The sequence below is a fragment of the Aquarana catesbeiana genome, linkage group LG04, assembly GCF_042186555.1.
Source record: "Aquarana catesbeiana isolate 2022-GZ linkage group LG04, ASM4218655v1, whole genome shotgun sequence".
Taxonomy (NCBI): domain Eukaryota; kingdom Metazoa; phylum Chordata; class Amphibia; order Anura; family Ranidae; genus Aquarana; species Aquarana catesbeiana.
Window position 1 is genome coordinate 133,444,059 of NC_133327.1, and position 14,327 is coordinate 133,458,385.

General features: G+C 42.1%; 1 protein-coding gene and 1 long non-coding RNA gene across 2 annotated transcripts in view; one reads left to right on the top strand and one right to left on the bottom strand.

Annotated features, from left to right (window-relative positions):
- Window positions 1-14,327, top strand: part of DAW1 (dynein assembly factor with WD repeats 1) — a 106,298-nt gene that overhangs the window by 54,877 nt on the left and 37,094 nt on the right. Inside the window, exons 7-9 of the mRNA XM_073629064.1 lie at window positions 1,900-2,007; window positions 10,043-10,149; window positions 11,452-11,554. Coding sequence (XP_073485165.1) covers window positions 1,900-2,007; window positions 10,043-10,149; window positions 11,452-11,554 — 318 coding nt within the window. The remainder of the gene's footprint in view (window positions 1-1,899; window positions 2,008-10,042; window positions 10,150-11,451; window positions 11,555-14,327) is intronic.
- Window positions 1-14,327, bottom strand: part of LOC141141415 (uncharacterized) — a 61,874-nt gene that overhangs the window by 18,290 nt on the left and 29,257 nt on the right. The gene's annotated exons all lie outside the window — the stretch shown is intronic.

The following is a 14,327-nucleotide window of genomic DNA, read 5'->3' on the forward strand; positions in this document are numbered from 1 at the left end:
GACTGAGCAGTGATAGAAGCTGGGAGGATCTCACCAGGACAACGCTGGATCCTCTGGGTGGGTAAGTATCTTACACCACCCGGTAAGAGGGAGAAGCAAAAAAATGAGGGGGGAGGGACCAGTGAAGATCCTCCTTGACAGGATAACCGAGAGTAATAAAGACTGAACCTTGACACGCTACAGCCATAAATGAAAAAGAATATTTGGTGGTGTTGAGCTTTATTTTTTTATATTAATTGGAAACATATGTAGCAGGATTGCCCTATGGTAAGATGTTGGTACCACTGGCCTCTTGCCATGGTTACCCTCCAATATAAAGAAAAGTTTAACAAAAAATCATAAGTAAAGGAAAATTCTAGATTATAGATGAATTTGTGATAAAATCTGAGAACAATTTGCATGTTGCTGGATAACTGCTGCATACACGTTTCACGTTGTGAATTTGCATAATGGAAAAAAAAGGAATAAAGAGCTGTCATATGGGCGAGTGGCGATAATCACTCTGAGATGCTTACAACAGCAATCTTTCAGCATGTGGCATGAGCAGCCTGGAGAACAGATTTTACAAGGCTAGGCAGAAAACACATTAGCTGTCAAACAAACAATGCTTTGTCTCCTAGACAGGAGACACTGGTAACACAAATTCCATGTTTGCCAGTTTGCTAGACATGACTGTGTGATATTATTATTATTATTATTATAATTATTTATGCGCGATTTATATAGCGCCAACAGTTTACGCAGCGCTTTATAATGTAGAGGGGGGACAGCACAATTACAGTACAGTTCAATACAGAAGGGACAGGAGGGCCCTGCTCATAGAGCTTAAATTCTAAAGGATAGAACGTGTTCACAGGTATGCTAGGTTTATGTGAGCTTTTTGTGTACATGGTGTTTCAGTTTGGGCAGGTGTTGGCAGGGTGAAACAGCATCTGGCTCTTTATGTTGGATAGTCTAGTGCAGGGGTGTCCAACCCATGGCCCTCGGGCTCCAGTCCATCTGGAGAAATACCAGAGATGCCGTGCAAGCACAGCAGCCATGGCAAGTATGTAGGAATGCCAGGGGTTGCCACGCAAACACAGCAGCTGGCAGCCTACATTGACAAGCCAGTCAAATGCATGTCTGAAGGGATGCCGGCACTGCCATGTTTGCAATAGCACTGGAAGCAGGGAATGAAGGGGCGCCAGGTAAGTAAATGCTGCATGGCTGAATCTAGGGTGTGCTGAAGTGAGCTGCATGCCCCCAGATTCAATTGTGCCCCCCCACCACCTCCCCACACAGCACATACATAGACTACATTCAAAAACCGGCGATTATGGCCGATGCAAATTGTAGCGGCAGTTCCTCCTGTGGCTCTCAGCGGGTAGGTACAACTGCCGGCCCCATTCACTATAGTGACAGTTTACCGGCAGCCGCACCTATTTGCGGCTCTCTACACAGCCAGCCATTACCTGCAGTGATCACTGCTGGATGTAGGTAATCGCTGGCTGTGCAGAGAGCCGCGAATAGGTGCAGCCAGGGGCAACCTGTCATTATAGTGAAAAGGCCCAGCGGCTACATCTACCCGCTGAGAGCTGCAAGAGGAACCACTCATCAGCTATCCTTATTGTCTGTGCATTTTATGCGCAGCTCAAGACAATTCCTCTTTTTCCAATGTGGCCCAGGAAGGTCAAAAGGTTGGACACACTTGGTCTAGTGGGATCTCTGCCCATAAGTTCCCACCTCTACCACATGATGTAGCAGTTATGAAAGGTTTATCTTTTAACAGATTAATGTTATTTTACCATATTTAAATTTCTTAATACTAATGAAAGTTTACTGTGTGATCTTCTTTTTGTATTGGAAAGGTAATAATGAGTTAATTAAGATAATACATGATGCACAAACTTTTTTTTCCAGGTTTGCTTAGCATTCAACCCTCAGAGTACCCTGGTGGCAACTGGGAGTATGGATACTACGGCAAAGCTATGGGACATAAAGACTGGAGAAGAGGCTCTCACCTTGAGTGTAAGTTACAGCTACTAACATACTTCCTAGCTATTCATAATTTAGTAAGAACAAAGATCACAGAGAACAAAATTATCATCGCATCATGGTTCAAGTGGTCTACAAACTCCACTCTACCACCCAAACCTTTTTAATTTGGTCAGCTGTACAAGCCTGAGGCACAGTTAGTGCACTTGCATAGCCCATCAGGCTGATACCCCTTAAAACACAGTATAATTGTTGAACTTTTAAAGCAATGGTTCTGGCAATGTCAGGCTGTGAACAACCAGATTCTTCTCTCTTACTCCACCCCTGAACAGCGGTATGATGCTCTCAACATAACAAAATAAGTCTTATGAGCAGTGTAGGAGGTTGCCAGTTACTAGTACTGTGTAGAGCAGTTTTGGTATGTTGCTCCCTTGGTTGAACAATGAACAGATCTGTCACAATCTGAATGTATGTTATAGCTGAACTGTGGGGTTGCTACAGGCACCAGATCAGGGTGGTCTACTGCTTACATTGTTTTGTTTTGGAGCTGTGTGAGAGATCCTCCTGTCATAGACATTGTTATTATTGAGGTGACTCATCCACTTTACCAACCATTCAGTGTCCTCCACCCCTCTCTGCCAATCCCTCCACTGGCTTCCGCTCACCCAACAAATAAAATTCAAAGTACTAACAATAGTTTACAAATCCATTCATAACTCTGCCCCCAGCTACATCACTAACCTAGTCCCAAAATACCAACCAAGCTGCTCTCTTCAGTCTTCCCAAGACCTCCTGCTCTCTAGCTCCCTTGTCACCTCCTCCCATGCTCGCCTCCAGGATTTCTCCAGAGCTTCTCCCATCCTTTGGAACTCCCTACCCCAATCTGTTCAACTGTCCCCTAATCTATCCATCTTTAGATGATGCCTGAAAACCCTTTTCTTTAAAGAAGCTTAACCCTGTTTTAAATAATACACTGTTTTACGTCCTCCATCAGCTCATCTCCCATAGCAATTACCTTTGTATCAATTGACCCTCCCTTTTTAGATTGTAAGCTCTAATGAGCAGGGCCCTCTGATTCCTCTTGTACCAAATTGTAATGTAACTGTAATGTCTGCCTTTATTTTTTTGAGCACTGTGCAAACTGTTGGCGCTATATAAATCCTGTATAATAAAAATAATTATTGGGCACAAGGAATTGTGCCGTCTTAAATCAATGAAGCATTGGTTACAAGCATCATCTCAGGCAAAGGCTAAAGTTCGAAGTGGCTTGACTGCCTCAGGGGAACATGATCATTACAACCCTGCAAATGATAAATAAATCCAATTATGTTACTGATGCATCAAATCATATAGATGCAACTTTATGGTGTGTACAAGGGGTCATTTTCCCATCACTGGGTGTGACTTGGACACCATTTTACAAACAAAATATTTTGCTTCTGGAAAAGTTTACGGCCGAATGTAAGAGCGATATTAAATATAACAATATGATCTAAACTAAAGCACTTTGCATAACACAATTCAATTATTTTTTATTATCTCAGAGACCAGATGACTTTTTATTGTTTACCATCCATTATGGAAACACAAAATAAGTTCTGTACTTCTGTTTTCCCCTGAACTGTTATTTAGATGATGGTTTATAGCTGAACACCCACTCACCTCTATCAGACTGCAGGGAAGAACATGTCAAACCCATCTCTGCCAGGTCGCCCTGTTTATCGTCAATTGAGGCTTCTAGCAAAACAATTATACACAGTATACTTGTTCTTTCACATAAAGCTCTCTTTGAACAGTCCTACTTGGCGATATACACATGGCCTTCTTATATTATCACAGATGCGGGTTGGATAAATTGTTGTTTGTTTCAGACAGCCTGTCCACAACAATATATCCTTTACCTAACAAGAGCCTTGGGGGAAAGTTTACAATTAAAGTTAGGTTGTTTCAGAAGTAAACTAAAAACTTTCTTTGTTTAGTTGACCTATACAGGGGTATCTTCCTTCTATATCACTTTGGCAGGGGCTTTAAAGGTTTAAAAAATTTGAACAGTTGTAGGTCCTGCTGTGTTTTTTTTTTGCTTTTCTTAATTCGATCCTTGCTACAATCCCAATCTTTGCCTTTGGATTTGATTTAAACACCTAGTTGACTGACCTCTGATTTGCTACCCTACTTTGCTTTGTTTTGCTCATCTGGTTCCATATCTGCCCTGACTGGTGTTGATGCCTGGCTTGCCCCTGACCGTGCTGTACTTGATTCATTGTTACTGCTTGTCTGCTACTGAATTTGGCCTATTTGTTCAGGCTAATGCCCCGTACACACAATCTGACTTTCCGCCAACAAAACTGTGGATTTTTGTTCGAAGGGTGTTGGCTCAAACTTGTCTTGCATACATTCAGTCACACAAATGTTGGCCAACAATTACAAACGTGGTGACGTACAAGACGTATGAAGATCCAAAAAAAAGGCAGTTCAATAGCCAGTGGGGCTCCTTCTGCTTGATTCCGAGCATGCGCAAACTTTTGTGCGACGGACTTGTCTACACACGATCGGAAGTTCCGACAACAACGTTTTGTTGGTGGAAAATTTGAGAACCTGCTATCAAAAATGTTTGATGGAGCATACAGATGGTCGGACTTTCCGACAACAAGCTCGCATCCAACATTTCCCGTCGGAAAATCCGACCATGTGTACATGGCATTAGGGTTGCCACCTCATCCCTTTAAACCTGAACACATATTAATTACACAGGTTCTGTGGCTGCTTAGGTGGTAATTAAACTCACTTAGGGCCAGTTCACACCAGATGCAGTTCCTTGCGCTTTTTTCTGCACTAAAAATGCATGCACAGTGTTTTGCATGTATTCCAATGGCTCTAGTTCACATCAATGCAGTCAGTTCTAGGTCAGTTTCCGATGCAGAAAATTACCAGAAACTGACTGGAACTGACTGCACTGCAATTTGCTATGTTCCAGTACAGTTCTGTGCAGAAAAAATGCAGCATGCTCTACTTTTTTTTTCTGCACCGGAAACTGACTGGAACTGACTGCACTGGTGTGAACTAGAGCCATCGGAATACATGGAAAACACTGTGCATGCATTTTTAGTGCAGAAAAAAGCACAAGGAGCTGCACCTGGTGTGAACTAGCACTTGTGCAGAAAAAAGCACACAGAACTGCATCTGGTGTGACCTAGCACCCAGTGCCTTATCTGCATTAAATTAGCTTCAGAACCTGTGTAATACAGTGGGGCAAAAAAGTATTTAGTCAGACACCAATTGTGCAAGTTCTCCCACTTAAAAAAATGAGAGAGGCCTGTAATTGTCATCATAGGTATACCTCAACTATGAGAGACAAAATGTGGAAACAAATCCAGACAATCACATTGTCTGATTTTTGAAAGAATTTATTTGCAAATTATGGTGGAAAATAAGTATTTGGTCACCTACAAACAAGCAAGATTTCTGGCTCTCACAGACCTGTATCTTCTTCTTTAAGAGGCTCCTCTATCCTCCACTCATTACCTGTATTAATGGCACCTGTTTGAACTTGTTATCAATATAAAAGACACCTGTCCACAACCTCAAACAGTGACACTCCAAACTCCACTATGGTGAAGACCAAAGAGCTGTCAAAGGACACCAGAAACAAAATTATAGACCTGCACCAGGCTGGGAAGACTGAATCTGCAATAGGCAAGCATCTTGGTGTGAAGAAATCAACTGTGGGAGCAATAATTAGAAAATGGAAGACATACAAGACCATTGATAATCTCCCTCGATCTGGGGCTCCACGCAAGATCTCACCCTGTGGGGTCAAAATGATCACATGAACGGTGAGCAAAAATCCCAGAACTACACGGGGGGACCTAGTGAATGACCTGCAGAGAGCTGGGACCAACGTAACAAAGGCTACCATCAGTAACACACTACGCCGCCAGGGACTCAGATCCTGCAGTGCCAGACGTGTCCCCCTGCTAAAGCCAGTACATGTCTGGGCCCGTCTGAGGTTTGCTAGAGAGCATTTGGATGATCCAGAAGAGGATTGGGAGAATGTCATATGGTCAGATGAAACCAAACTAAAACTGTTTGGTAGAAACACAACTCGTTTTGTTTGGAGGAGAGAGAATGCTGAGTTGCAACCAAAGAACACCATATCTACTGTGAAGCATGGGGTTGGAACATCATGCTTTGAGGCTGTTTCTCTGCAAAGAGAACAGGACAACTGATCCGTGTACATGAAAGAATGAATGGGGCCATGTATCGTGAGATTTTGAGTGCAAACCTTCTCCCATCAGCAAGGGCATTGAAGATGAAACGTGGCTGGGTCTTTCAGCATGACAATGATCCCAAACACACCGCCTGGGCAACGAAGGAGTGGCTTCGTAAGAAGCATTTCAAGGTCCTGGAGTGGCCTAGCCAGTCTCCAGATCCCAACCCCATAGAAAACCATTGGAGGGAGTTGAAAGTCCATGTTGCCCAGCGACAGCCCCAAAACATCACTGCTCTAGAGGAGATCTGCATGGAGGAATGGGCCAACATACCAGCAACAGTGTGTGACAACCTTGTGAAGACTTACAGAAAACATTTGACCTCTGTCATTGCCAACAAAGGATATATAACAAAGTATTGAGATGAACTTTTGATATTGACCAAATACTTATTTTCCACCATAATTTGCAAATAAATTCTTTCAAAAATCAGACAGTGTGATTGTCTGGATTTGTTTCCACATTTTGTCTCTCATAGTTGAGGTATACCTATGATGACAATTACAGGCCTCTCTCATCTTTTTAAGTGGGAGAACTTGCACAATTGGTGGCTGACTAAATACTTTTTTGCTCCACTGTATGTGTTTGGGTTTAAAGGGATGAGGTGGCAACCCTATTCAGGCTTCATGATGCAGCAGCATAAGAAACTGGAGGCACACAAGCATAAAGCAAGCACATCATGATTCCCCAAAGAGTGGATGCTAAAAGGATAAAAATTGGCAGCATTTATTTAAGAGTGGCCACCCCTTGCAATACGAGCATTGTTATATTATTAAGAAAGAACCTAGTTGGTAAAAATAAATCTTGTACTCAATTGTTTTGCTCAGTTTTGGGTAAAGACGTTGTATTCCATCATATTCAGTTATATTCAAAGATGCCATATACCACGACCCTTCAAAAATATATTTGAAAACAGCCAGTGCACAGCCAACCACCTCCAGCCCCCCCCCCCCCTCAGGTCTCAGGACCCGCTTCCTGATTGGCTGGGAGGCAGAATCAGTGTTACAATAGCGAATATTCATTCACTATTGTCACATAACTGGGTGGGTTCGGAGCGCAGTGCTCTGCGCCCCGAGCCCACCTCTTTTTAAAGCCTATTAGGGCTTCTGGCTCTAATCATGTGCTTCAACCCCCCCCCCCCCCATTAAAAAAACATGCATCCAGCACCCTGCATGTAGATTAGCACATGGACAAATAAAAAATGAAAACAGAATTCTTAGCCCAAATGTAGTGACACATAACAATCAAGAGGGGGAAGAACAAATCTTGTGTATGCTCCAACACCATGAAAAATAATGTGCAAACGTGCTTCAATAAACTTGCCTAAAGTGCTTCACCCGAAGTGATAACAAAATGTGCTCACCAGATCACCTCGGCCACACAGTGACCTCAAAGCATGACTAATGGGAAGGATTCCTTCATTCAATGCTGTAGCTCCTTTGTGCATCCCATTCCAATCAAGCAGTCATATGTGGAAGAAGCCGGATGCCAATTCACTTTGCAGGTATACAAATGCAGGTGTCTTCACATCTCTCCACTGCATATATCAACTTGCATCAAGTAGGTCTGTAAAATAGCTCCCCAACAAAGAGCCACAGAAGACAGGATATAGTTTAATACCGCTTTATGTTTTATTGCTTAAAAAGAGCACTTACATAGTCCAGCATGAAATCACAAACAATCCACTCAGGGGGAAGCAGAAACCGGTCCGACGCCGGTATAAAACTGGCAAAGTGCGTGGTGCATCTCAGTTGTGCAAGCAATAGTATAAGGCTTCTACGGTTGGAAGTGTCAGGCCTCACCTCTATGCATTTCACGCTAGAGCATGCGTTATCATGACTCCATTTTCCCGGAGCCGAAATAGCAGTAAAAATGGCCGCGATTGGTCAGGATCATTAACGATGCTTTCCATAGACAAAAAACGATAAAAAGTTTTTGGACTCAGCAAAAAAACAATGAAATGATGGATTCTGCTTACCCTTAGGGCGTATACAATCACTTAAAAGAAGTGCATCAGAAATACTTTTAAAACATAATTTAAAAAATGACAAAACCACTCCAAGCTGAACCCTCCACCTAATGAGAGGGAATTTGAGGCACATAGAAAAGGTACTCAGGAATCTAAGAAAGGTCCTGTGCAGGATCTCCCAGGGAAAAGTGGACCCTCAATGGGGGCATCTAGGAGACCGGATATTGAGTTTCCACAGTATAGAGTCTCCACTGAGAATAGATTTCTACCTTTTGAGGGAGGACACCCCCAGGAGATATGAACAACCAGGCTATTACCCACAGGAGACATCTGATAATAACTATTTCTATCAAGGCGGCAATGCTGATTACTATAGGGATGGTCCATATTATAGAGATCCATCTCCACGATCATCCCTATAGACCGGTTTCTGCTTCCTCCTGAGCGGATTGTTTGTGATTTCATGCTGGACTATGTAAGTGCTCTTTTTAAGCAATAAAACAAAGCAGTATTACACTATATCCTGCCTTCTGTGGCTCTTTGTTGGGGAGCTATTTTACAGACCTACTTGATGCAAGTTGACATATCCAGTGGAGAGATGTTATAAGGTGAAGACACCTACATTTGTATACCTGCAAAGTGGATTGGGACCCAGCTTCCTCCATATATGATTGCTTGATTTAAATTATTATTATTATACAGGATTTATATAGCGCCAACAGTTTACGCAGCGCTTTACAATATAAAAAGGAGACAATACCGTTATAATACAATAAGCTCAGAAGAGCTTACAATCTAATAGGGTGGGGCAGGTGGTACAAAAGGTTGTAAGTGTGGGGAATGAGCTGATGGAAGTGGTAGAAGATTAGTTGGAGACGTGATAGGCTTTCCTGAAGAGATAAGTTTTCAGGGATCGCCTGACGGTAGCAAGAGTAGGGGATAGCCGGACAGGCGGAGGTAGCGAGTTCCAGAGGATGGGAGAGTCTCTGGAGAAATCCTGGAGATGAACATGGGAGGAGGAGACGAGAAAGCTTGAGAGTAGGAGGTCTTGAGAAGAGTGGAGAGGACGATTTGGGTGATATTTGGAGACCAGACTGGTGATGTAGCTCGGGGCAGAGTGGGAAGAATGAGATGCATAAAGGAGCTACAGCATTGAATTAAGGAGTCCTTCCTATTAGTCATGCTTTGAGGTCACTGAGGAGATCTGGTGAGCGCATTTTGGTATCACTTTGGTTGAAACACTTTAAGCAAGTTTACTGAAGCACGTTTGCACTTTATTGTTGGAGCATACACAAGATTATTAGTTCACATATGATTATTATGGACATTTCTGATGATTTATTTTATTGTGCACTTTACTGTATTAATTAGATACACAGTGTATATTATTAATTTGACTTTTGATTTTTGTACTGATTCCTTTGCACTATATATATATATATATATATATATATATATATATATACCATAACATGCACCCATGATTTCCCCCTGATTTTCAGGGGAAAAAAGTGCGTGTTATACGCAGATAAATACGGTATATATATATATATATATATATATATATATATATATATATTTATTTATTTCAATTTATTTATTCTTTTTTACATAACAATCAGTCAAAATTCACTGCCGAACAGACAGTACAAGATAGATGCTAATTGTTTTCTGTGGGTACTGCATTTTGCACATAGCACTTCGCTCCTTACACTTTGTTATTATTAAGACTGACAGTGTAAAATGTGTGGTGTGGTAGAACTGTCTGCATTGCTTTAGAATGATATACTCTGGCACTTATTTAATTTGTGATCTTGTTTTTCTTCTCCAGGGACATTCTGCAGAAATAATTTCATTGTCATTTAACACGACCGGAGACCGGCTGATCACAGGTTCTTTTGATCACACAGTGTCTGTTTGGGACATTCCTTCCGGCAGGTACCTTTTTTTTACAGGCCTGCCCTTGTAATTATGCTGTATGCTATTAAATATGCTATTTAACACTTTAAAGATAGCACCTTAACATTTCTATGCAGGATCAAAATGATGTCTGCAAATCAGCTTTACAGCTGGTCATGCCTTTGAATATTTCTTCGTAGCTGTATCTTATTTAATTATTCATTTTTGTTGTTTAAAGTTTGAATATTTAAGGGATAATGTATTACCAGAGCAAAACAGAACCATTGGAGTTTTAGGGAAGATTTTAAGCCTATACAGTTTGTCTTAGAAACTGCAAAACACTATTTATTGTATATTTCTCTATTCCTCTCCCCTCCTCGCCATCCATAAGCCAAAGGAAGGCTCTCATCAGCCTGCACTCATTTGTGTATGGATGACAGGAAGGAGTAGGGGTAGAGTTCCAAGCTGGAGAAGCTGAGGTATAAAAAAGGGAATTATACAACATAACACTTAAAAGGTCAGCCCACCCACAAATATTGTATTTATAAGTGGTGCCTGGTGGTCTAAGTCAGCTTCAGTTTTTTTGTATGTCTGGGATACTTAAACAGCAACATCTCCCTGCCACCTCCCTCCCTGCTATAATTCTTGACTCCGTTCCTTTATACCTAGGAGTTTTAGTTGTTTGTGCCTACTTTTTCATGGTTCAGAAATAAACAACAGGAAGAGAGCCCCCCTCGCTACTGTACACTCAGTCATTGTTTTCCAAGATCATATACTGTACTTCCATGCCTCCAGTGTTAAGATACACTGTTCCAAAATTACCTCTGTGGAATTTTGTTTAAATATAGGTAACCTATCCTTGTACTCCAGTAAAAGGTAGTCCTGGCTAACTTGCCAATGTGTTTCATCAACACCATTAGTGGAATTCGTCAGGGCACTCTTATCAGGTTTTTTTTTTTTTTTTAAAGCTGTCTGTGTTTCTTTGGTGTGATTGCTCTTCATTTTCTGTCCTGTGGACACCCCAGGAAGTGAGAGGAAATCTATCCAAAATGAAACCATTGCCCTCTTTGTTAGTAATTGGTTAAAGTGTCACCATTGTAAGATTTCCCCTTTATTCCTGTTCTGGTAAAAGCTGAAAATGTAGGATTTACCCTCATTTTCAGTTCTGTTGACAATTGTCACCAAAACAGTAAGGGAGGATGGATCTCCTTAACAGGTACACAGGCTTCAATACAAAAAAAAACCCTAAAATCAAAGTTTGGGCTTTAATTACACTTTGCAATATGCATTGCTAATATGGAACAGCAGACCCTAATGTAATATATTATTCTTCCTACACAGGAAAGTTCACACCCTAATAGGTCATCGAGGAGAGATCAGCAGTGCACAGTTCAATTGGGACTGCTCCCTCATCGCCACTGCCTCCATGGATAAGACCTGCAGGGTATGGATATAACACAGTAATATTGTGCTTTCTGCCTCTTACCACTCCACACTGCTTTGGGATTACAGTATTAATAATATGTAATAAAAATGCAAAACTAGAGATGGATGGTCATGGCAGATGTTCTCTGCAAGACTTGCTTAATCCTCAACAGAAATACTGTTGGCATTGATTTGCAACTTGTAATATTTTCAGTATAGTCCCAGTTTTGGTGGAAGATATTTAGTTTGATCCTATCGTCTCTAGATTATTGTTCAGTTCATCTCTTTGTGTCAGCTTTGTAGAACTCGAAGAACTTTTTTTTTAAGTAAATGACATTATAAATAAATAAAATGCAATATCTTGAGAATAAGAGATTAACTGACTCAGAAATCATGAACAATCAAAACATAATCCAGGCCTTGAAGAGGGTATTGTGTTTAAATGGAAAATATTAGGATTTTATATTACAATATATTATTTAAACACTTGCAATGTATCACAAATAATAGTACCATGCTAGGGTTATAACCTATGGCTCTTCATATAAAATGCATGTATCTGGCTAATGCAAGAATTTGGCTAATACATACCCTAGGGTATATCCATTTTGGGGTATGATCTATGTGATGACAGCTAGGGCTCATACACACGGACGTTTTTACAGCTGTGTTTTTGAGCTTTTTTTGCATCTTAAAAACGCCACTCCGTTATTCAATGGCCTCATACACACCATGGCGTTTTTGAGCTGTAAAAAAAACAGGACCAGCGCATTCTGAGGCTCCAGCGCTAGAGTTGTAAAAATGCCAGACACCAATAAAGGGTGTTAAGCGTGGTTTAACGAGGCTTAACGCTGTATACACAGCGTTAAGCCTCACCTGGCGTTACTCTGCCTCTACTCAAAATCAATGGTTCCCTATGGGAGCCCATTGATTTGAATAGAAGTCGCACCATAAGTCGGATCAAGATGATCCGACTTGCTGTGTGACTTGTGTGCTGAGAATCTTGAAGGTGAATCCCGCCAAAATGTAAAAAAAAAAAAAAAATTGCGTGAGGTTCCCCCCCAAGACGATACCTTTGGTTCCCCCCCAAGACGATACCCTTTGGTCTGGTAGGGATCTTAAGGGGAACCCCCATGGCAAAATAAATGCTGTGAGGGTCCCCCCAAGATCCATACCAGACCCTTATCCGAGCATGCAGCCCAGCAGGTCAGGAAAGGGGGGAACGAGCGAGCGCTCTGCGCCCCCCACCCCAAAGCACCTAGTCCCTGTATTGATGAGGACATGGGCCTCTTCCAGACAACCCTTGCCCGGTGGTTGTCGGGGTCTGCGGGTGGGGGCTTGTCGGAATCTGGAAGCCCCCTTTAACAAGGGAGCCCCCAGATCCTGGCCGCCCACCCTAGGTGAATGAGTATGGGGTACATTGTACCCCTACCCATTCACTCCAAAAAAGTTTTAAGAAATAAAAACACTATACAGGTTTTTTAAGTAATTTATTAAATCAGCTCTGGCGTGTCTTCCGATTTCTTCTCCCTTCTCCGGTTCTTCTCCGCGCTGTCTTCTTCCTCTCCGCGCTGTCTTCTCCCTCTTCTGCTGGGTCTCCTCTCTCCACTGTCTTCTATATCTTTTGCCGAGTCTTCTTACTCCTTTGCTGGGCCTTTTCCCTCTATTTTTCTTCCAATGTTGACTCAACACAATCTCACGGTGTAATGATGGATCCGCCGTGTGCACAGACTTATATTGGCATGAGGTGGGGCCACCCAATGACATAATTTGGAGGACACACCTCTTGTGACGTTATCGCCCCATCATGCCCCGGGTGTGACATCACAGGCGGCGTGGCCTCCAAATTACGTCATCAGGTGGCCCCGCCCCATGCAAATATAAGTCATTGTACACGGCGGACCCATTATTACACTGGGAGATCGCGTTGAGTCAACGGAAGAAGAACAGAAGGAAAAGACCCAGCCAGATTCCGATAAGCTCCCTGCCCACAGACGCCGACAACCACCAGGCAAGGGTTGTCGGGAAGAGGCCCTTGTCCTCATCAACATGGGGACAAGGTGCTTTGGGGTGGGGGGGCACACAAAGCACCCACCCCCCATGTTGAGGGCATGTGGCCTGGTATGGTCCAGGAGGAGGGAGTGCCATTTTTCTGACCTCATAGTAGAGGATGCTCATAAAATATTGGAATGCAGAGGAGGACTTTTTACACCTGTAACTGCAGCACTGGACTCCTTCAGAAGAGTTTCATGCCAAATGGTTTTATAAGCCAGTGGTCATCAACCCTGTCCTTAGGGCCCACAAACAGTCCAGCAAATTAAATCACCTGTGATGTATTTCAGTTATCTTGCAAACCTGGCCTGTTAGTGGGCCCTGAGGACAGGGTTGATGACCACAGATGGTCAACACAAGGGGGTTGATTTACTTAAAAAATGAAAGTGTAAAATCTGGTGCAGATGTGCATTGTAGCCAATCAGCTTCTAACTTCAACTTGTTCAATTAGACTCTGGCAAAAAACCTGGAAGCTGATTGGTTTTAATGCAGAGCTGCACCAGATTTTGGACTCTCTAGTTTTAGTAAATCAACCCCAAGGTGCTATTTGTCCTCTAGAGAAAAATCCTTCTCTTACTATCAAACCAATATTCCATCAATCATACCTACTGCACATACTGTAAATGCATATGAAAATTAATTTACAAAAATGTGTGAGCAATCAATCAAAACCACATTAAAAAAGTGAATAAACTCAAAAATGTCTCTATCAAAGAAATATCCAGTGTCTTCAACAATGC